This window comes from Paroedura picta, chromosome 18 (assembly GCF_049243985.1).
Source record: "Paroedura picta isolate Pp20150507F chromosome 18, Ppicta_v3.0, whole genome shotgun sequence".
NCBI lineage: Eukaryota > Metazoa > Chordata > Lepidosauria > Squamata > Gekkonidae > Paroedura > Paroedura picta.
Genome location: NC_135386.1, coordinates 5,502,762 through 5,527,435, shown reverse-complemented (window position 1 = coordinate 5,527,435; position 24,674 = coordinate 5,502,762). Strand labels below are relative to the sequence as shown.

The 24,674-nt window shown below is 47.2% G+C and overlaps 1 protein-coding gene across 6 annotated transcripts in view; it reads right to left on the bottom strand.

The window, feature by feature from the left end:
* Positions 1–24,674, bottom strand: part of ZNF609 (zinc finger protein 609) — an 86,969-nt gene that overhangs the window by 25,074 nt on the left and 37,221 nt on the right. The window contains exon 1 of one of the 6 annotated variants that reach the window (XM_077318239.1): positions 17,186–17,567. The exons of the other annotated variants lie outside the window; for them this stretch is intronic. Coding sequence (XP_077174354.1) covers positions 17,186–17,233 — 48 coding nt within the window. The 5' untranslated portion in view covers positions 17,234–17,567. Of the gene's footprint in view, positions 1–17,185; positions 17,568–24,674 lie in introns of those variants that run through there. 6 annotated transcript variants of the gene reach the window in all.

Genomic DNA, 24,674 nt, shown 5'->3' with positions numbered 1-24,674 from the left:
TCAGTGGCCTGATACAGGAAGGCTCTTCTGATGTTCTTACTCCTACATGTCAACATCTTCACTCCAACCAATTATGGTTCATACGGCCCAACGTTTCTGCCCGCTGGACTGATTTATCTGAATGGCTCCCAAATTCAGACCCAGCACGGCCCACGGGAGAGCAAGGTCCCTCAGCTGACCAACGACAACCAGCAGCCACTCTCTGAGGATGAGATCAATCTGAGAGAAGAGGAGAGAGCTAGCCAGCTGCTCCGGAAAACCCAGTTCCCTAATCCTCAGCAGATGTTCCATCCTCTTATATATTGAAGCAAAAATATTTGGCAGGGCAACATGCACAGTTGGTTCATCTTGGAAGACGCAAACTGGTTCACCGCACCGTCTCCCTGGAGGCAGAGGCAGGGCGCTTCTCGGTGTGCCGAGAGAGAGAGAGAGAAGAGTCAGGGTATTTTCAGGTTTGCAAACTGCTCAGCTGCTTTCTCCTTTGAAAGGTAATCAGCACTCCGCAGAAGCACGCTAATTGCCGCTCCAGCTCGGCTAATTATCATTTGGTCACATTTGTAATCTGCATTATGCCCCGGCACATAATAAGCAGCTTGCTGAGAACCATCTAATAAGTGAGGTGGCTTTATGGGATTTCATATTTCACTCTGCAATGGAGGAAACGTGGTGCCCGTTTATCAGCTGTCAGGGCACGAGAAGGCAGGGGAGGAGGAGGAGGAGGAGGAGGAGAGTGTCTGGCTCAATCTTTCCTGCGGCTTTTGAAGAGATGGGGAGAGAAAGGAGGAGAAATCTGAGGGAGGCCGTTCCTGAAGAGGCCAGGAGAGAATACGCCCTACCGCTCGGATTACATTTCAAAAGGAGGCAGAGGGGGAAGGAGGGAAAGCGGGGGGGGGGGGATCAATGCCTGGCTTCTCCTTGAGAGCTGCTCATCTCCCACTGGCAAAGCTCTGCATCTCTACACATTACTGAGCTGCAGACAAGACTAGGGCATTTAGTCGACATAAACCAAGGCAGGCAGAGTTGAGGAAAGGGGAAAACAGGGAATCATTAATCTCCCTATGGGTGGTAATTATGCACTCTGTTCTCCTCCTTTGCCTCCCCCCACCCCAAAAAAAGAAAAACAACAGCCCTCCTTCCAGGCTCAGGATCCAAACAGATGGTTTGCCAGAGCCAGACTTGCAATGGAACCTGCTGGGAAGTACAGAAGTTTGACAGCTGAGGACGACTCTCCCGGAAGGTTTGTCAGCAACTGAAGAAGCAACTGTGTTTCTAGGCAGGGACGGACAAAACACCACAAGCTGTGCACCCCCCCCCCCCTCGCAACGTACCTATTTCCGAGCCCCCGTGACCAATCCTAATGGAAATTACAGTCTTGTAAACCCAGTGACTTCAGCGCATTTGAGGATGGAGCTCTGTTTAGCGTTCCACTCTTAAAAGCCTCAGTCTCTGGCCTCTCCCCCATTCAACAAGGGACCTCTCAGCAAAGAGAGACTTCCCAGACCCAGCATGGGTAAATATTTGCATTCCCATCTCTCCTCCGGCTCCCGTGGAATTCAACAGATTATTTACCCTCCCAATCCTAAATGCCGACTTAATCTATTCACACAGTCGATTTCAACGGCGTTCATTTCTGGGTCTTAGAACTGCAGCCTTCTGGTCACTTTGTGGGGGGGGGGAAATATTTTGACCCGCACCCTCACGTCCCTCTCAGAGACTGTCCCGATATGTGGTTGGCAGCCAAGTTTGAAAAACACAGGTGCCTTCAGGGGTGAGCACGTGTCCAGTTAGAGAGGCGACCGATGGGAGCACGTCTTTGACATCACGTGTCAAGCAGCCCTCGAGCCTCTCCTTAACTGCTTTCCAACCTGACGAGAAAGCCTCCCCCATATGATAAACGTTTCGTAGACATAACAGAAGAGCCTCTTGTGGCGCAGAGTGGTAAGGCAGCAGTCATGCAGTCTGAAAGCTCTGCCCATGAGGCTGGGAGTTCAATCAGGGTTGACTCAGCTTTCCATCCTTCCAAGGTCGGTAAAATGAGTACCCAGCTTGCTGGGGGGCAAACGGTGATGACTGGGGAAGGCACTGGCAAACCACCCCGTACTGAGTCTGCCATGAAAACGCTGGAGGGCGCCACCCCAAGGGTCAGACATGACCTGGTGCTTGCACAGGGGATACCTTTACCTTTAGCTTTAGACGTAACAGAGACAGCTCAAGAATCAGGCGAAGTCCCATCTGAGGGTCATGTACCAGTGGCATGCCTCGTGTGGCCAACCAACCAGCCACCCAACACCTTGGCTGTTATTTAAAATATATTTCTATCTTGCCGGTCCAACAAGCCCTGGGAGGCTGACAAGAGGATTACATCAGAAGACTACCTCTCTGCCTTTGCAAAGCATGTTGCAATGATGAGAAAGCTACCTACACCGTGTATGTATTTAGAAACGGGTGGCCCGGAAAGTAATGAACAAGATTCCCAGTGATTTAACACTCGGATCTTCTGCAAGAGTCACGTGAACAGTTAGTATAACTATGAGGCTAGCTTCGATTGAATCAAATCTTGGATCCATCACGGTCAATACTGCCCACTCAGACTGGTAGTAGCTCTCCAAGGTCTCAAGCCGAGATCTTTCATGTCACCTACTTCCTGGTCCTTTATAAGTGGAGATACCGGGAACTGAACCTGGGACCTATTGTATGCAAAGCAGAAGGGGCTCTTTCATGGAGTCACTGCCTCTCCCTGCTTGGGGAGGGGTGGGGAAGATACAGCCTCTTTAAAATGCAAAATTGAAATAATCACTCTGCATACATCTGCCAATGCTTCATACACCTTAAATAAAATCCTCCATTTTAGTGATCAATGGTTACTGAGGAAAAATCTTAAGCTGTTGCAAATGAACCAGTTGCAGTTAGATTTATTAAACATATATGAAACCCGCCAAGCGTACTTTGGGTTTATCTGCACTTTCGGGTTTCACAGGCAGCTACATGGCAGCTAAGCTCTTGAATTCTCTTCTGCAGGGGACCAAACACTTGTTTTAGATGTTTCTTCAGAGGAGGTGAGGGGCTAAACATTCCGTGGACTTTATTACCTGCTAATGTCCTCTGTTGTGTTTTGCCGCCTACCTTTTATTGCTGATTGGTTCCAATCGTTTTAATTTGCTCAGATTATTTAGTTCAATCGGCGGCGAGCTGCCCAGAAGAACAGAAAAAGATACCAATATTTGAAACATGACACACGCGGCAATTTCGGGAGCATCCGCCGACAAAAAGAACACCAAGGGAAGCAATCCAAGATAAAAGCCAGCACCCAGACGGCTGGACATTTGTGCATTATTTTACCGACGTGCATGGAAGTCAACAACAACTGGTTTCGGAAGGCTATGTCGATGGTGTCACTCATACAGCACCCAGCAAGAAGAGATAATTACACAGTGATAGCTTGCAAGCTTGATCCACATCTGGCCTGAACAGGTGTGCTTAAAAGAATGCCACCTCCCTATGTATTTACATAAATTTAGCATGCTGCCAAAGCAACACATGAATAACTAGGGACAGATTTCTTTAAACGTGCTTCGGAATATATTATACCAAGCACTGTTCATTTTTTTAAATAGCCCCTAACCTCTTGTAGGATCTTCTTGAGTCCTATGAATTTGTAATTACTGGGAAAGCCAGAATTCCTCTTCCCATACAGATATGCCCATTAAATACATCAAGGGGCAATCCTGCATTGACCAATCTATGGGGTGACAGTTACAGTTGATATGTTAACATTCAATCATTACTGCTGTTATTGTTAATACTGGTTGTTACTGTTACTACTGTTACTGCTCCTATCACCACCACTACTGTCTCTATTATTGAGTTTATATTGTACCTGTTCATATTTTCTGTAAACCGCCCTGAGCTGCAAGGGGAAGGCATTATATATAAATATAATAAATAAATATTTAAGCAACTCTATAGGAAGGTTAGACATGCAGTTCTTAAAAGGACGAAGAAGTGGCATGCAAAACTGTATCTGAGCATCTACTAACAGGGGGGTTGGTTAATTTTAAAGAGATGACACCTTCATACCTGCAACTAATATATGAAAGAAGCCAGCCAGGGTCATAAACAAATGCAACCCTGTTGACGTACACCAACAGAAAGCCAAGGATTGTGTTTAACCTCTCTCTGGAAGTTGTGATACCCACGCATGTATTGAAGTCCAACAACTTATCTGTATGGTCAGGATCAAAAACATCAGTCAAAGCTCAGCTAGAAAGAAGCAACTTGACCTAGCTCCAGAAAGAGATCCAGGGACCTTTTTGACCGAATACTTGTCACAATGTAAGGAATTTCCAGAATCCCAAGGCTGTCAGATACAACATCCATCAAGCCTGAGGGCTTGAGAAATAGGTTGCACGTAAAACATAATCTTGCCCAAGAAAGAGTCTTTACTCCCTGCCCCTCATAGACAGTAGCTTAGTCTCCACTTCTTCAAACAGCAGAAGGAAAGGGTGAGAAACATAATATGCCTGTAGGAGGAGGAGCCATTTTCTCACTGGCATATCTTGGCATGCTTAGAAGGGAAACTGGAGAGGAGGCAGGGACTCCAGTCTCATCTGCTTTCTCTTCTGGGTCTTCCTGAGTAAGACAACAAGGGAAGAAGGACCACACAGACAGAGAGGGGGACCCCTTCCTGCTTGCAAGATGGTTCCCTGTCACTGTTCCTCCCCAGTTCTGTATTGTAAGCTGCAGAAGGAGAAGAGAAGAAGCAACAACTGGATTTGCCAGCAGGCAACTTTAGTCCCGAGACTTCATTCTTCATTCCCTAGCCCTATATTCAAAGCAGCCCACCTATAAAATTCATTGCTGCTTAGACATTGATTCTGCAGACTATCTAAGGTGAGACGACATATAAAAGATGAAGTTCAGCATGTGACTGGTTTCCATGGAAGCAACGCACTGCAGTCTGCCCCCCCCACCCAAAACCCCCCCAAAAACCTGGAAATAACATTTGCCCACACAAGGAACCTGTATAAAATATGGACAAGGTGTCTAGAAGTAGTTAACATTCTAGCTACGATCTCCATAAGAATTCTGCACATGAATAACGCTACAGCGCTAGCTAGATGAAACACAAGGGCCAAAATTCTCATGCATAAAGAACTTAGGGATCTCTTACGGCAGCTGGAGTAAATGCACAAACTCATACTACTCAGGAAATCAGGACACATCCTAAGACACGTAGCACAAAACCCATGCAGGTTACAGACTGCATCCCAAGCGTATCACTCCACAAGGGCTGTACTAGGAAGGGCTAAAATTCTCAGAGCAGCCGGGGGGGGGGGGGAGAGAAATGCATTTGTTCCCTCAAGTGGAGTCACTCACACATAGTAACACGCCGAGCAACTCAATTCGAGTGAGGCCATCTTCCAGATGTCCCCTTCTTGACTTAAGAGGTGCGAAATAAGGACGCCTGCAAGCCCAGACGGAACTGTTGCCATCGAGACTGGTTCAACACAGACAGCCCTTAAGTGGTGGTCTCCGCCACCGGCAACCCAGCTATCTGCGTTTAATGACATCATTAGGGGTACCTTTGGGAGGCAGCCTTTCTCCGCACGCGATTTCAAAGGTGGACATAAAAGCCAACGCAGTGTGCCCTTTTAAATCTGTAAACTCTGCCGTTTTGCTCGGTAACAGAGGGCGTGCTTCGCGTGCACAAGGTTCCGGGCTTAATTTCCGATAGCTTCATAGGGAAGGGGCTCAAGCAGCAGAGCTTGGAAACCGCTCCGACAGTCAGAGGAGCTAATGCTGGCGGAAAGGACCGGCGGTCTGATTCATAAATGTTATATTCTGATGAGGGGGGGGGGAAGGGGAGGGAGAATGACACGCCAGATTTATAGAGCATGCGTTTCTCTGAGTGGTCATGGCGCAGTGATACGGCACCTGGTTTTATACAGGAGGTCCCAGGTTCCATCCCTGATTTCTTTAAGCGTTTATTTATTTGTGCTTCTATGCCGCCGCTCCTAGCCAGCTGGCTTGCAGCGGTTCACAACACTGGCTACGATACAATATAATCGATAAACGTTGACTACCCTGCTCCCTCCAGAAAATTCCACTCCAACCCCTTACCCTCACCAAGCCTCCAATTAAGTGCTTATCTGTGACTAGGGAAGATGGAGTAGGCTATTGGAGCATAGTTATAAATGATCACAGCTAGCTTTTTATACACGAATATTCTTATATATATATGACTAGTATCAAAGCCCATTTTAAAACTGGGCTTTGAAAGGGGCAGGAGGCAGGAGGGCATGAGAGGGTGGCTGTGGCTCCCTTTGGCCCACAAAGACACCCCCCCCACACACACACAGGCAGTGACAGGGCTTTGTGGCCTGCAGGGAGACAGCAAACTCCCCCTGCCCCGGCTCCCTCCCAGCAGGAGCATACCTGCAGGCCACAAAGCCCTGTCGCTGCCTCTCCTTGTGGGTGACACTGGAGGCCGCAGCCACAAGGCTTCTAGCAGGCAAGGAGGGAGGGTGGGAGCTGGAGGGGGAGAGCCAATCAGGGTGGACCTGGACGGACAGGGCATCGGACAGTCTCCGCCCAGGAGGCTGTTTCCCAAATATATAAGGGAGCGAAGTGAAATAGGGTTAAGGGTGAATATACTTGATCCATCAAAGTCAGTACTGTCCACGCAAACCAGCAGCAGCTCTCCAAGCTCTAAGACAGAGGTCTTTCATCACCTACTGCCTGGTCCTTTTAACTGGAGATGCAGGGGGTTGCACCTGGGACCCTTCATTGAGCCATAGCTCCCTCAGGCTTTTCTGTGCTTGAGGCTCTGAAGGGATGGTGCCAGCCAGAGTACACAGATCTAGATGGTATGGTAGACTAATTGGCACGGCACTTTTACATGTTTATTTGACATCCCGTATATTCTGCTAAAGGCCGAGGCTGTCCAGTCTCCCCTCCCACTCTTTATGTGGGTACTGTTGCATTTGTAGGACAAATAAAGCATGCACATCCAAGACACAGGGAAGGCTATACGATCGAGACGTTATCAAAAATTTAACAGACGGCTTGTGCTGATGCAGCAGCCAAGAAAAGGTGTGTACCTCCCAGGATCCATCCCCCCCCCCCCCGAGGTTCATACCTTATGGGAAGTTTTCAGTTGAAGGCGTGGTGCATGAATGACGCACATCACACAAAAAAATCAATGCCCCAATTCTCTCTCTGTGTGTAGGTGCAACTTTACATGAGGAAACAATAGCTCTTAACAAAATGCCAGCTACTTCCCATTTACTTGCATTAGTGTTAAGTCGAAAGCTACTCAGCACATACAAACGAGGAGCAGAAAATTATGGGTTGCTAGGGGAGGAAAGAGAAATAATGTAAAGTGTCTCACAGAGTGTCGAGGGTAAATGCAACCAAAGGATTGCCCTGTCGCCCTGAATCAACCGGAGGCAGCATCTCATAAATCCTCTTCCGAGCTTTCTAGCTTCAGCTTTCCAGATATTTTATCAATGCCTGTCAGCACTGCAAACCACCAGCAATGGCAAGAGCCTTCTGGGTGCATCCTCCTAAGCATTTCTGATTCCTGCTTATCCAGCAGTGACACAACAACTTGCAGAAGCTGAGGAAATCACACTGTGGTGTTGTGTGCCACAGATCCTTACCAAGGCCTTTGACGTTAACAAGCGCTCCTTTGGCTCCCTCGCCAGTATTCAAATTACACATGTTGTGTGGCAACAGTAATTTCCTAAGGTGCAGAAAGCACCTAGATCTGGAACATTTTGTACTTCCCTGGCTTACTGCCTACAGATCTGAGGTACACATACGCTACCCTAACAGGGACAGACTCCCCTGCCCAAGGTTTATAGCAGCAGGCACGCTCCGGCACTGATATTGGCGTCGTACCTCTCCCAAGCACCAAGAAATTCAAGCTGATAAATTAAAATATCTCATTGTGTTATTCCAACTAGGACTAGTCAAGAATATTAAAAACAGCAACGTGAGGTATCTCAACTACCATTAGAGTTTATTTTAGACATGCTCTGCTTCTATTTACAATGGGAGAAGAATCTGGGAGCAACTCAGCTTGGTCCGGACCAAAAGCCAAGGATAACAAGTTGATTTCTCTCTGCAGCATGCTCCGGTTATTGCTTTCAGTAATGTTGATGCTTGATATGCCTCGTTCACTGATCCCCGAGACGGCCTGCAGTTAAAAGGCGCCAACCATGAGAGAACTTAAGCTGGTCAGAGGTTGGCCAGGCAAGGCGTGGGCCCCTCCGCAAGAACCAGCAGAAAATTCTTGCGGATGAGTTGTGGTGCAGTCCAGCAACTGGCCAATAACCATCAGGTCTGTCTGCTGATCTGTCCTTTTAGAACACTAAACACAGTGTGGTCTGAGTACCCAGGTTTGAACAGCCTTGGATCCTTCCTTGCACCTTTCCTTTCCTGCTGACTCAGACCAGAATAATAATAGATTGTCACAACTGACGGTTGCAAGAGTCAACCCAGCCAGTCCATCATCTGCCCTTAGTCACCTCAGAGCACGATGCACCTCCGCAGAAATGGTTCTGTACTGGCAAGCCGTGTTGGTTTATTGTTTATTTGTGGATTTATACACCGCCTCTTTCAGTAAGACTGTCTCAGGGCCTTCTAAAACACTAAAACCGATTAAAACCAATTACAACCACATTTGTCATTAACGCATGGATGTTAAAATCGGGGAGCCAGAGGGAAGAAAGGGCAAAAAGGGCAGGAGGGAGGGCTGAGAGTTACATATAATGCTGCTTATTGTCCAGCCAGCCTCAACGACAGGCAGCTGCATTTGGCACCAGTTGTCGTTTCCGGAGTGTACTGCATGCACAACAGTTCCGCAAAAAGGGACAGTGGGCAACATGACATGAGAGGCCCAAACTGGCCTCTGAGCGGCCCGCATCTCAAAATTGACCACTGTGCTAACAAGGATCCCTCGGTAAGAGACCAGAGCTACCTTTTGGGCTGAAATGAATCCATCGCGGCAGGGCGGAAGGCAGGATTTTCCGGCCTCTTCGGGGGAGATAACAGATATAAATGAGGCGCTGTGTTGGTGCCAGGTGCCAGAGCGGAAACGCTTTTCATACTGCGGCAGACGCTGTTTTGGACTCCAGGTGGTTGGCCCCTCTGCTATCTCTTCCCTTGGAAATAAGAAGAAAGGGGCAGCAGAGATGAAGAGTGCTCATCTCTGACCATAAGATTGGGAGGGAAGTGTGGCTCTCTGTCCCCTCCACTTGGGCCCGCGAATCCTACAGCTGCTTATAGCTCTGCACCGTTTCCCGTCCTCAAGGAGGCTTTATACAGGCGAATAATAAAGCCGTGCGGAATCTCAGACTAACAGATTTATTGCCTCACAAGTTTTCATGGACTAAAGCCTAGATAAATGCACAGAGTGGCTCGCAAAGGCACACACACACAAAACACACAGTAACAGTGAGACCATTGTTAAGAAGTGCATGTGCAACGCCAGGCTTTGCATTATCCCCCCTGCCTATGAGAAAGCACAGCCAAGAAACGAGCGCTTGCAAGAGGAACAAAACAGCTTGAATGAGAAGGCGCAGTAAACATGCTTGCCTAGATGCAAACACCATGTTTACCACTACGAGTTGGGAACCAGGAACGTGGAAGAAGAACGTCAGACTACTGCTCTTTCTATTCGTATGGTATCCCTCTTAAATCAGAGATTATTTCCTTTTGCCATCAAGGAATTACCAGCATTTCTCCACTGCTGACGGGCTGATCCGTCAGCGTGAGCTGTTAAGCCACACAGGAGTTTGCAGCTGGCCCTGCCCTATCAAGTTCGGTGGACGACAGGGGTCATTTCAGGCCCAAGTGTCTGGGACGTTTTCCAGTTTCGCCGACATGACCTGCCTTTGCAGGCTGTCAGCAAGGCAGGGGCTATTTTAGCCCATCTGTGCACGTCCAGGGTGTGGCGTCTGGATTCCTTTTAAACCGGGCAAACAGCCAGGACTGATTTCTTATTTACTGGAGGTAACCGAGCCACATGCTGTGTCAAGTAACAAGGGAGTCCTGTTTCATTTTTACCCACGCAAGGCATCTGTGAGGCTGTACATGCTTAAAATGTTTCCTGCCACTCTCCTCTTGGAAGGCAGGCAGATTTACGGCGCATTTGGAAGGCTGATCTGTGGTCATGTCTGCTTATATTTTAAAAACCCCATTTGCAATTCTCATGCAACACCTGCAAACACGTTCAGAAATCCAGAGTAAGATTTCTAAACTAAGGATCATATCCGGAAAGTCGGTGCTCTACAATGAGCATTACTTCAGGTGTTTCCCGTAGCAATACAGAGAGAGTGATTCGGATTGGAGGGAGCTCAAATTTATATAGCCCTGGCTGGTATGACATTCTCCCCTCACCCCCCCCCCCCAGCCTCCCCTCTTCCTGGGGTAGCAGGGTGGATGGGCTGGATTAACACTTTGTCTATTTTCAGACTGGTCAGAGGACACGCAAACAGATTAAAAAGGAAAATCTAATTTACATTTCAAAAGGAGAAGAACCATGTCAAGTGGAGCTTCACGTGACACTGGAGAGAAACCAGAGTCACATGTGATGGTCATACCAGCTTTGTGTAAGAAACAGAGTTGTCTTCTGTCAAAGGACACACTGGCCCGCTTTTAAGCTTTTTAATTAATGTTTTAAATTTAAAAACCTTCTGGTCTTTCAACTAGAGAACAGTACAGAAGATGTGGTGCTAATGCTAAGACTGTATTGGAGCCTTTCTCAACTATTGAAAACCCCCTGAAACATTCTTCAGCTTCTAGGAACCCCAGAAGTGGCGTGTTCGTGCAGAATATGGTTGGAAAGCAGAGCTGTGTCCATGCCCAGCTCTGGGGCTCCTGGGAATTGTAGTCCATGGACATCTGGAGGGCCGCAGTTTGACTACCCCGGTTCCAGAGCCATGGAATATCCACTCAACTTCCAAATTGTTAGATGGGGCTTACTTTCTATTATGCATGGTTAGGATTACATTCTGAGAAGAAGAAGAAGAGTTGGTTCTTATATGCAGCTTTTCCCTACCTGAAGGAGGCTCAAAGTGGCTTACAGTCACCTTCCCTTTCCTCTCCCCACAACAGACACCCTGTGGGGTGGGTGAGGCTGAGAGAGCGCTGATATCACTGCCCGGTCAGAACAGCTTTATCAGTGCTGTGGCGAGTCCAAGGCCACCCAGCTGGTTGCATGTGGGGGAGCTCAGAATCGAACCTGGCATGCCAGATTAGAAGTCTGCACTCCTAACCACTACACCAAACTGGCTCTCTGATACCCTGTGCTGGCTTGAGTAGCTTCTATCGCTTTGTGGAAGAGGAGATCACTGCATGCTTGCTCTGCATGTAGGAGATGCCAAAGGTTAAACCCAGGAGTTGCTAAAAAGGAGCTTGGCTGGATGTTGCTTGTCACCGAACACAATTCTGAACCAGATGGATCAATGGTTCAACTCAGTACGAGGGAGATTCATATCTTCAAATCATGCCCTCGTGGGAAAGAGCTGGACGATTAAACAAAAAGAAAGGACATCACCTTACAATGGAAGCTGATTCCGGTGCATGGGCTCCTTGGAAATCAAAGCTATTTGTCAAAGCTCCAGGGCGAACTGATTTGAAAAAAAATCAACAGGAATTAAATCACCACAAGAAAACCATTGATTAAAACCTAAACTCACAATTGTACTTCTGAAGACTGCACGTAAATGACTTGACGTAGTTATTATAACATACCAATTTCTGGGTAAATACAGTTACTTATAATTTCTATGATTTTATATGATTTTTTAAACATGGAAGACTTTCACGGTTGCCGAACGAACAGTGCACATGGCACTGTTGAATATTTACTCTCTGGTTAGGATTTGAGAGTCAGGACGATAGTTGGAAGTTAATTATAGACACTTAACATTGCTGGGTTGCAGATCGGTTTGTCTCCGTTGATACCCAGGCGAGGATTTTGAACAAAATCTTTACTTGCAGGCTATGCGCCGAACTGAAAAAGACTAAGGGCTGAGTGGACACACCTGCACACCGCAGCAACTATTTATACATATACTGTACACCGAGGAGGGTAGAGATCAGAAGATACTTGATTTCCGAAGAAGAAAATGTGCGTAATTCAGCTATGATAAGTTGGGAAGACAAGACATTTCAGAGCTCTTTATCCCTCAGGCAAGAAAAGACATCTTCCTCCAGTCTATTAAATATTAAAACCCTGGAGCTTGCTGTGATGCACACGCCCTGGACTTTGCAGGCTTGCGTGCCTCAGAAGACGATGCTCACTTGCTTTAATTTTCCCTCTCAGAACAATTAAAAAAAATAATTTTTGAAGGTTGTCTCCAGAGAGAATCTGCTAGGCATCAGTAGGATGCCAAATTGAACGGCGTTCAAATAGACGGTGTGACACGCACACCCTCCCCCCTTCTCATGCAGAACAGGAAGAAGGAGTCTTGGTTCGAAACTAGCTCCATCTGCTGATGATGTATGCATATAGGTGCATAGATTAACCTAAATAAGAACCCCCGTCCAACTGAGGTCCTAAAGCAGAACTCATTCCTGCTTAGTGTTCTGTTCGAGGGTGGGCGTTCTGGTTAACTTGTACATCCTCGTTTCAAATCGGGATTCCTTCATCTTGCTTCATCTGGGAAAGTGGCGACCCTCAGTTGGATGCTGAACCTCCCGCGCCCAAAGTAAACATCCGGAAGAAGTTCCTGACCGTTAGAGCGGTTCCTCAGTGGAACAGGCTTCCTCGGGAGGTGGTGGGTTCTCCATCTTTGGAGATTTTTAAGCAGAGGCTGGAGAGCCATCTGACGGGGAGGCTGATTCTGTGAAGGCTCAAGGGGTGGCAGGTTACGATAGATGAGCGATTGGGATGTGAGTGTCCTGCATAGTGGACTAGATGACCCATAGTGGGTTGGACTAGTTGACCCATGAGGGCCCATCCAACTCTATTATTCTAGGATTCGAAATATTCTAGTCTCACAATTGCATTCCTTTTCAACCTGTATACTTAAGGCTCTCAAATTTTCAGCTATCGTGTTTCTCATCTCCTAGTGGTTAAGAGCAAGCGGACTCTAATCTGAAGTACTAGGTGGTGATTCCCCACTCCTCCACATAGACTTGCTGGGTGAGCTTGGGCTGGTCACAGTTCTCCCCCAAATTCTCTCTGCCCCAACTTGCCTCACAAGGTACCTCTTGTGGGGAGAGGAAGGTAATGTGATTGTAGGCCACTTTGAGACTCTTTAACGTAGGGGAAAGCAGAGTATAAAACCCAACACCTCTTCCCCACCCCTACCATATTTCCCATTGCTACATTTACTGCACAAGTTCATCCTCTACCCTCCATCACAGAACTTTGGCTCTCCAGATGACCGTGGACTACAATTCCCATGAGACCCTGTCAGCACATGTGCTGCATGTGCTGGCAGGGGCTCATGGTTATTGTAGTTCATGGACATCTGGAGAGCCACAGTTTGGCCACCCAGGCACTCTACAGCAGCAAACTGTACCGTTTTAGCACAAATCATACGATAGGGTCAACAGGGCCAGTATTAATGAGCCAGAAAGAGTCTAGCTGCATTAACTACCCACACTCAGATAATCATTCATGAAAGGGGGTCTTGTCCTGGCTGCTTTCCAATGAAGCGATCCACAGCAGTCAGGTTAGGGAATTGCAATTAAAAACGACTCTTTATTTAAAATTGTCCATGCGCTCCTGTTTCGAAGGATCTTTCTTCCTGCTGCACAGAACAGTCAAATCTAGTTAAGCACCAAAAATGGAGACAAAAATCCTGTTTTCGAAGTACTGCAATTCTGGACGTCCTCCTCTGAGCCAGGCACACTGGCTATCGTCTCATACGTTCAAGAGATGAGATGTCGGTGCATGAAAAATCCGACTGCAGATTGCTGCTTGCAGAGATGTGTTTATCAAATCAAAGCCCTTATCTTAGACCAGAAGGTACCAGCTATGAGATCTTCCATAAATTATAGTTCACAAAAGCTACTAACGACAGCAATGTCCTGGAATAAATTCCATGCAATGAGAAACCATACGGATTTGTCTGCATCTACACGTGTGAGGAGCAGTGAAGCAGATTTTGGAGAAACTAGACATGAAGATAACCCACCACCTCTAAAATGAGGGGTCCAAGTCTTTACCCATCAACATGCTAATCTACCCTCCTTTTGGGGGAGCTCCAGCAGGCTTGGAAGTCCATAATAACTCCTTCCCCTCACTGAGCAGTCCCATCTGAAGGACAGTACAGAAGTAAATTCAAGGGCTTTATAGAGACTGCATAATTTCCCCCAAAATTTACCCAGATTAATTTATATCGATAGGAAGAGCTGGGGAGGGGAATTTTTGCATAATGTAGACATACCCTGGATAGAATACATTTTAGAATCACATGGCAGGAAACAGAGAGAGATAGAAATCTACAGTCAACACTCATGTCTTCCATCCCATGGCGCATATGGAAATAAATCCAAGCCCTCCTTGTTTCCACTTCAAAAGGCTATTTACATGAGATTAACTAGTTCCTAAAAACACTCAGTGTCCAAGTTTTGTCAGATTTGCAGCCTGTTCCAAAAACAGATACAAATCTAGACTAGCCACGACAAGCAGAGCGCCACAAAAACGCACCTGGTTTGGTAGAATAACGTCTAGTACACACCCTTCACACTCTTGCACATTCTTCCATTCATATCACATACCTGAACTACTTACATATGCTGTGTGAACACACACCCCTGCATTTGATCACTATCATGCGCAAACAACCTTCACATCTACACTCGAACAGCTGACCGACACTTGGAGAGGGCTGTGTAATTCCATCTCTGCTGAACCCCCTTCCCATCACCACCATTTGGCTCCATTCCTATGCCTCGCAAACGGATACTTTTTTTAAACTGCTGAAACATTGGAATGTTTATAAACATTCCATAACACCCTAGCAGCTGAAATGACGTTTAGTCTTCGCCTATTGCAAGCCAGAGCCCCAAGAGCCGACATGCATGGAAGATTCATGCTTATTTTTGCTTCCTTGCAAAAATAACTCACACAGAAGCTGGGAAAGTCGAACCTGCTTAATAGAAAAGATGATTTCCAGGGGAGAAGACCAGCAAGATATACACTGTCTTATTGCTCTCTAGATTCTGCACGTTTGACCTCCTGAAGAATTTCAAGTTCATCCGGCTGAATTCGGGAGCTCAGCGGGAACAGCGTCAACTTGTTACAAGGACATAACAGTAATGCCATCTTCATTATATGAAAGGTCATCCTTATGTCAGCAACAAGCATATTCTGAAAGTAACACTTTACTAGCAGAGGCAGAGCAAGGAGGAGGGCGGTAGGCCTCTAACACTTAACCAACAGCAACTAAAGGCTTCTCTTGGATGTTAAAAAAAAAAAAAAGAAAGCACCAGCGGTACATAATTAGCGTGGAGCAGGAGATCTGAGGGTGGCAGCTTTTATCTCAAGTTGTGGCTAGTGCCACAGGGGAAAACTAAGACATCTGTTAAGATTCCTGTAAAGACCAGAGAAACTGAAAACTGACTTGTTTTGCCTACTGAAAAGCAGTCAGCCAGTTGCAGTTCTACCACAGGGGTAGTCAACCTGTGGTCCTCCAGATGTCAGCGACCGCTGGCAGGGGCTCATGGGAATTGTAGTCCATGGACATCTGGAGGACCACAGGTTGATTACCCCTGTGGTAATTGATTTGTCTTCCAATTCGCATTGTATCATATTAGAATAGAACTGCCTTTATATCCTGCTGAGACCAGAGGGGGTTCCTAGTTTGGAGGATTCTAAAAACAAGAAGGCAGATGCTCTTAACTGCGACATCACATCACATTACTTTATTTTATTTAATAATACGATAAAGAAAATATTTGTTAAGTGGGAGAGGAACTCTAGCGTATTTTCAACAGATTTAGGGACATGGAATATTCACTGTTACAGTAACACGTCAAGAGGTAAAGTGGCTTCACAGGTAGACAAGTCCAAACTCCTGCAGTATTCAAGAAGACCAAGGCTTCAAAGCCCATCTTGACACAAACTTGAACTCCAGTAGCTCTTAAACTTTGGGAGATACAAACTAAGCTTGTGTAGGTACAAGCCACAAAGTAACATCTCGAGTTTTGTTTTCATTGCATTTGACTTCAACAGATCGCCACGGCTAAGGGCCATCAAGAACTGTTGTCAAGCCCTAGCAATTTATTATCAGTACATGTGTTTGATTTAGTTAACAGATCACATTGTTTATATCGTGTAACCACAGTAAACAAAAAGAACAACTCTCCCCCAAAAATATATTCCTTGACATAGTGAGGAAATATGTTTACTCTAGCTGTACAGTAATAGTCCAGCACTACCAAAAATTTGAACCATAAGAGGCTGGCTACAGACTGGTGGTGCCAACCTAAACACAATTAAACCCTTTAAGCCCCCTGACTCTAAACTACTAAAGGACACACCCTCTTAATTGCAGGATATAACTTTTCCTCTCCATGTTGTGGCGGGAGGGTGGGAAGCAAAACACTGGCCTGACTGTCGTCGTCATCATTCCTTCTATTCTGAGATATTCAGGAGCACCTGCATAGACAGGTGACACTGCCCACTGGGACAGGAGGTTCTTGAGGCACACCTCCTGCAGCATTTCTGCTCCTGTTTCAAGAAGACTGGCAAAGGATGGCTGCTTGCAAGTACCCATAAGCCAGCTTTTATACCTTTAGTAAAAGGAGGGCCCTGCTCTCTGCCCCTCAAGAGTTCATGGCGATCAGCGTCAGCAATCCAGCTTGCTGGTTAGAAGAGCCAAAGCTTAATTCTGGCTTTGGGTACTAGACCACAAAGCCCCAATGCCCTTTTGCCCAGCAACGGGGTCAGCCAGCGAACCCATCTGCCCGTCCCGGAAAGGCTTCACCAAACTCTTGGCTGTGCTGCTCCTCAAAAATATTACTTCACAGAACATCCTTGGGGAATCCCTCCGACAAGACTGGCACAAGCGATCTGCATTCCCAACTTTTGGGAGTGCGGAGGCCCAGTGTAAACAGCAGGTCTGCTCAGGCACCAAATGTGCCTGAATGCCTACGTCTGTGGCTAGAAACAAGCACGCGCACACACACACACACACACACACACACAGTAGGGTCTTACAAGCCAGTTGCTCCAGATGCAGCGAGTGGAGCCGCCTCCCCACCTCATCACCGTCTGCTGCTCTGCAGGGCTCCTCGCAAGCAAAGACGAGCCTGGCTGCCGCTTATCACAAATCTTTTCCCATCATTTGTTTGTGGCTGGTTTGACAGAACTTCGCTGTTGCAACAGGAGAGCAGGCTGCCCACGGTTTCCCCCGCCTACGGATTCTCTGGGCGTGAGATGTTTGCTTGCAGGGCCGTCTTTGCTTGCCATGCAAAATGGGGAGTTTCAATGCTCGACGGGGGGGCCTTTCCGAAGAACGTCGGCCTGCCACCGGCTTTTGAATGGAAGGGCCTCTCAGGTGCCCAAATGCGGTTCTGACCTGTATGAATCCTCACTCCCTTCCCGGCATGTAGTGACAGCTCTGGGCAAGGGGAGGAAAATCACCCAATCATCATGACAGAGCGGTTTCTCAGTGGAACAGGCTTACTAGGAAGGTGGTGGGTTCTCCATCTTTGGAAATGTTTAAACAGAGGCTGGAGAGCCATCTGACGGAGAGGCTGATTCTGTGAAGGCTCAAGGGGATGGCAGGTTACAGTGGATCAGCGATAGGGTTGTGAGTGCCCTGCATAGTGCAGGGGGTTGGACTAGATGACCCATGAGGCCCCTTCCAACTCTATTATTCTATGAATGCATGAGGCTTCCTTGCACTGAATGAGATCACTGATCTATCTTACCCTTTTCGAGGGGCAGCAGCTACCCAGGGTCTGGATTAGTGAAAAGCTCTTTGGCTTTGAATGGGGATTGAACCTGGGACTTCCTGTATGCAAAGCATAGACTCTACCAGTGAACTACAGCCTGTCCTCATGCTGTAGTAACACTGGGCAACAGGGAAATGAGTGAGGGCTGCTAATGCCACCACAGAGGAAAGGAGAAGGAAAACATCCATGATAGTAAGGAAGGAGGGAGGGAGAATTCAGGGTAGTAAAAACAGGTACTAGTCCACCACAGGAAAAGGACCTGAGGTGACAGAGAAAAAGACAACCAACCCCTTTGCAAACAAAGAATTTGAGGGTCATACCACAGAAAGGACGTCTCCCTCATTACTACCCCGCCTGGGTAACTTCCTTTTGGAGAGGTCACAAACTCCGCAGAAAAGAATCAAAGGCTACCAGCAGAGTGGGGGAGAACAGAAGCAGAACCTGAGCAGTTTAAAAGCAGGCACAAAGAGGCCCATCTAACCCACTAGACATTGGAATTGGCAACCAGGTCAGCGCATGGCCAAGAATGCACAAGGAAGAACTGAGTAAAATATCTTTGAAAAGTACACAGCAGAGCTTAGAGGCTTCAGACATCTCTTAAACAGCACCCGCAGTTAAGACTTAAGGAGCCAAGAAAGGAACTTAAAAAACAACAACAACAACAGTCTAGTTGGTCTCTTTCATGTATTTTGACAAACTGATGACCAACCAACAGAAATCTTGTCTTGATTAGGTGGTGTTCATATCGCCTCCAGGGATGGGCTCTCAAAAACTCTTTTGATGCAGGCCCCGCTTTGGGAAACTTGCCCTGTTTTTTTGGGTCCCGCTTGCAAACTAGCTTTGCATTGGCTTTTTTCCTTCCAAACTCCACCCCACTTTAAGTATTTGAAAGGTTGTCACTTGGAGGAGGGCAGGATGCTGTTCCCATTGGCTGCAGAGGAGAGGACGCGCAGTAATGGGTTTAAACTTCAAGTACAACAGCTAGATATCAGGAAAAAAATTTTCACAGTCAGAGTAGTTCAGCAGTGGAATAGGCTGCCTAAGGAGGTGGTGAGCTCCCCCTCACTGGCAGTCTTCAAGCAAAGGCTGGAGACACACTTTTCTTGGATGCTTTAGGATGCTCTGGGCTGATCCTGCGTTGAGCAGGGGGTTGGACTAGATGGCCTGTGTGGCCCCTTCCAACTCTATGATTCTATGATCAACTACAAGGAGCGCGTGCCCATAAACAATGGGGACATTTTCATTTTATTTTTCATGCTCGGCATTTAAGAATGCAAAGCATTAGTGAGCAACAGGCATTATTTTCACAACCATTTTGCACATTATGCAAAGGCAAACTCAAATTGGCCGCTGTTTTCCCAGAGCCTCTTCTCTAGGCTTTTCTTTCGCCTGGTCTTTCCTAGCCTTGTAGCCCATCTGTGTGAGAAATGTGACCTGCTTGAAGCCTGAAGAATGTTTCAGGAGCTTCTCAGAGATAAAAAAGTCGAGAACGGCTATCGCTTCATACACCTCTACGTAATTTGTAGAAACATTAGAGCCGCTTTCTCCTTCTTTAGACAAGGACACACCTGGACACTGTGGCGGCTAATACTAGCCTCTTCTATCTTCTCCAACAAAGGCAACTGAGAGTGGGGGGGGGGACACAAAGTAAGGCACCCAAGGAAAGAAAAAGATGATCTATAAAGGAACTCTGCAGCAGGAGAAAGGTTAAAGGACAATTGGAGTGAGGTCAGCTTAGGAAAATAAGTGAACGAGCAAGACATAGTTAGCTGCATTCATCAAGACTTCCACAGGGTGATCTCTGACAAGGAAACAGAAAGCTCATTCAAAGGAAGTGAAACAATGAGCGACTGGAAACATGTGGCTGGAACTGTAGTAAGCTGACTCTAGGGCAGGGGTAGTCAACCTGTGGTCCTCCAGATGTTCATGGACTACAATTCCCACGAGCCCCTGCCAGCAATGCTGGCAGGGGCTCGTGGGAATTGTAGTCCATGAACATCTGGTGGACCACACGTTGACTACCCCTGCTCTAAGGCACCGATCCCCCAACGGGGTCCCTGGGGGCACGATGGCACCCTCCCAAGTGTTTCCAGAAAGTGGGCGGGGCTAGGTGGGCTGCCAATAGCGCTTCTGATTGGCTGTAAAGATTAAAATGACATTTCAGGGCCAAATGCCACAACAATGTGGTTTTATTCTGCCTCTGAGTCTTCTTCCACAGCGTATTTTAAAATGTCACCCCTCTTATCCCTGCACTTTGGCTTCCTAGGTGGCCATTTTGTGACAGCACCCATCGTGGCGTGGGAGACTTCAAAAGGTGCCCATGGGCTTCAAAAGGTTAGGCACCCCTGCCCTAGAAGCTCACCTGCTGACCAGAGCTTTCCTCTATGGATTTACATACAGATGAGTGCACTGAAGCGACAGAAATGCAAACACGGTCTCTCATCTCTGAGATGCCATTTCATTTGCTTCACTTCGCCCCTCCCAAGGTTAGAATCATAGAGTTGGAAGGGGCCATACAGGCCATCTAAGTCCAACCCCCTGCTCAACGCAGATTCAGCCCTAAGCATCCTAAAGCATCCAAGGTTTGTAACACAATGGTGCAAATGAAAAAGACACGAGGCTGTGAACTACACATTTTAGTTTTTCTTGTTCAGAAAGAACCTGAAGAGACATTGTCGTTTTCCTGCTGTTCCTGAAGAGCCACATTAGGCCAGGAAGGGGAAGGAGAGAGAGGCGGGGAGTGGCTGCACACAACCCGAGAGAGGGGGAAGGCAATTCAGATGAAGCCAATCCTCCTGGCGCTACGATCGTCTCCAGCTCAGAGCCCGCCACATTTCCAAAGCGTCCTCCAACTCTCAGTAGGCCAGGACGGCATTCACCACTAATCACTTTGCATCCAAAGGCGGAAACCTGGGCAAAGGGCTGGCTGTTCCCTGCCAGACAGGCTTGTTCCAATCTGTCACGTGAAGCAAAGTCCTGGGCAAAAGCCTCACGCACTACTGCTGCAGAAAATCCCCCAGCGAGGGATTCAAGCGGTGTCACTTCCTCTGGAGCCTGAACAGCCAAAGGCTCTCTGGGCAGACAGCTGACAGGCCTCTCCTGGCAGGCTGCAGTGTCTGACAAAGGGATGTGCTGTCACATGGCTTTCTGCCTCCCAGCAAATAGGAAACGCTTTTAAGAGAGCCCACTGCCACTCATCGAAAAGGGGAATCAAAGACTCTCTTGTGTGTGTGAGAGAGAGGGGGGGGAGAGATCCCACCAAGACAGGCTGGGTCAGCGGGAGCAGAGCATATCAGACAGAGAAGCATTTGTAATAATCGCCCACCAGCTGACTCCCTGTGTCTGCAGCTAACTCCTTCCTTCATGATTTAATGGCTTCTCGCCTCTCTACTGCGGCACCTGTTGCAATTTTGCCACGCTCTGGTTAGGCAGGCGTAGGGCTGCATACGACACTGCTCTAAATAGGCAGGACGCAAAGCCTGTCAAAGCCCCACTCTGCACACAAGCCCACCACAAACAAGAGAATTGTGTTGTTTCGACCCATTCTCCCGGATGTCCAGGGATGAAAGTCCACTGTCCCTGAAAGAACGGGGAACATTGGACCTATACCATGCGGTCAGCACGCAATAGGAAAAAAATATCGATCTGAGATTTATTTGGGCTGCTGGTCGTGGCTTTAACACTGCTTCCAGGGTTCTAAAAGCAATATCTTTCTCTGGGAAGCCATCTGGAAATCTGTAATAATAGGGATTACTCTGGATGTCACTTAGACCTTATTCTCCAAAGAAGCACTCTCAGAGCCACATCAAAAATATGTAGAAGCGTGTGGAAAATCCTACTAATTAATTGCAAATGGGATTTATTAACTTGTAAGAGCCTCTTGTGGTGTAGAGGGGTGAGGCAGCAGACATGCAGTCTGAAAGCTCTGCCCATGAGGCTGGGAGTTCAATCCCAGCAGCCGGCTCGTGGTTGACTCAGCCTCCCATCCTTCCGAGGTCGGTAAAATGAGTACCCAGCTTGCTGGGGGGCAAACGGTAATGACTGGGGAAGGCACTGGCAAACCAACCCGTAATGAGTCTGCCATGAAAACGCTAGAGGGCGTCTCCCCAAGGGTCAGACATGACCCGGTGCTTGCACAAGGGATACCTTTACCTTTAAGGAAGCGGTGGGGAGGCCAGCTCTAGGTTCTCTCAATCTCTGCAGCTACCTGCAGCAGTCACTTCTGAAAGGAACTTGGCACAGGTGGGGTGGAGGGGGAGGGGAGGGTATGCATGCTTCCCAGCAAGGTGCCAGGCAATTTCTTGCAGAAGGGTGGGAGAGCAAGGCTGGAAAAATACTTCAGATTCCTTGATGTCAATACAAAACCACCATGAAATATGTAGGTGCCAGTCCCTGCATGGAACCTCAGCCCATGTTCAAATTCCTTGGCACTGACATCACTTTAAGAAGCGGAATTTTTTTGTTTATTTTGTAGGGGAAATGAGAGGAATTTGTTATCTGGCCAGTCACCCATGCCTCCTGTTCCCCAAGATAGTGGCAGGGAGCCAAGGAAGGGGGGAAAAAAACACTGGCCAACAAACAAAATGGGACTGATTTTACGGGACCTCCAGTAGGAAATCAGCTTTCTAGTAGGGAATCATCATCAGTTTTCTTCTCCTCTTTCGAGTCCTCTCTGGAATATACTCAGTTTCTGCTGCTTTTGCACTGCTTAAAGCTATCCGAACTGGGATTCTGGGATGTATTCAAAATGCTGTAGGGCAACAGAGAGGAAAGCACTACCGAATTCTCCTCTGTAACATCAACTCTGCTTCCTCCAGCAGGTGCTGAAAACCAAAACACATCAGGCACAAGCAAAGCGTTTTCGAGAAGTGAAAAACGACACTTTCTGGACTGGACTGATCTCGGACATGGAACACCGCAAACCCCACCAGAACATGAGAGGGCAGCTTGTACGCAGTCATTTATTTTACGCCAGAGAAAATGCTTTGGTGGTCGCCTTGTCAAAGCAGATGTTACATGCACTGGCAATACGCCTAGCAAACAAAATCCTCTCGATTTTAATGGGTGAGAGCCACTTCCCCTCTACCAACGAAGCAATCAGCCCGGGGCCAAGCATTCAGGACTTCCATCAATCATTCATTTTAAAATATTGGTTTAATTGGTGAAACCAGACAGGCACAGGTATGGCCGACTGACACACCACCCATCCTGGCTATTAGCTACTGGGAACAAAGCCATACGGATCATCAGATCACGAGCCTGCACAGCTAATGGGCTTTACTTACGTCCAGAGCAGGCCCCAAAGCTGTCGCGTTTACCAAAAGTGCAGTGCACTTTCAGGAAAACCACGCTCGGCTCAACCTTTCAAAAGCCTGACCCTGACAGCAGCAAGAATTCAAGCGATGTTGCCAGAGAGCATTAGCGATAAAGGGCCACCTCCCCTTCATTCATTTGCTAATGTCTAAACTGTGCAGAAATGGGGAGTATCACAAAGCTTTCTTTTAAAATGAAACCCCCCCATGAAAGACAGCTTAGCAACCTACTAATTCATCTGGAAAGTTTCGCGTTTTGTCATCCTTCGCAGGGGGCCTAAGGTAGCTCGCAAGAAAACTGAGCAACATAACCCATTGTGTCGAAATTCTAAAAACAATAACATCCACCAGAACTGCTAAGCCAGGGGTAGTTAAACTGCGGCCCTCCAGATGTCCATGGACTACAATTCCCAGGAGCCCCTGCCAGCGAATGCTGGCAGGGTCTTCTGGGAATTGTAGTCCATGGACATCTGGAGGGCCGCAGTTTGACTACGCCTGTGCTAAGCCATAACAGATTTTAGCACATTTTCAAAAACAAGCTGGTGCAAAAAAAAACAATAGGTGACAGAGCAAACAGAGCAATTAAAATGGTAACCCAAAACAAGCGCTCTTTTGGGGTTGTTGATTGATGGTTACATTTTAATTTGTAGGTTTGCAACTTATATGAGGCCTGCTGGATCAGACCAGTGGCCCCCCTAGTCCAGAAGCCTGTCTCAAGTAATGGCCAACCAGTTCCTCTTGAAGGTCAACCACAGGGTACAAGGCTAAGCCCTTCCCCTGGTGTTGCCTCCTGACTTTGGGATTCAGAGGTTGACTGCCCCTGAATGCGGAGATTCATGTGGGTAGCCATGTTGGTCTGAAGTAGCACAACAAAAATAGCACCTTTAAGGCCAACAAAGATTTATTCAACAAAGAATAAATCTTTGTTGCTCTTAATGGTGCTATTGGACTCAACTTTTACTCTGAATGCAGAGGTTCCTTTTAGTTACCACGCTACTGCGAGATTTAACCTCCATGAATTTACCTAATCCCTTATTGTTTACTTTGTTAGTTGCCTTGAGTCTAAGATGAGACACAACAGACACATTTCAAACATGTACACAAACAACGCAGCAAACGGAAGCAGCAAAAACAAAACTGAATTTCTTTTTAAGATCCCAAATTGAATTTCTTTTTCAAAACTCTAGGTCTGATGCTGAAGTACAAATAGTGATGAAGGTGCTAGATGCAGAAAGAGCAGGAAATTCTTCCAAAGTGTAGGAGGTCACTGAAAGACTCTGTCTTTTGCAACTCCCCGCCTCATTTCAAAGGGTGAGGAAGAGGGACACAAAGACGACAGACAATAAATGCGGAATCTGGACAGGATTATATATTATTTTCCTCATGAGATATGGGGGGAAGCAACTGTAGAACTGCAGATCTTGCAGAGGAAGGAAG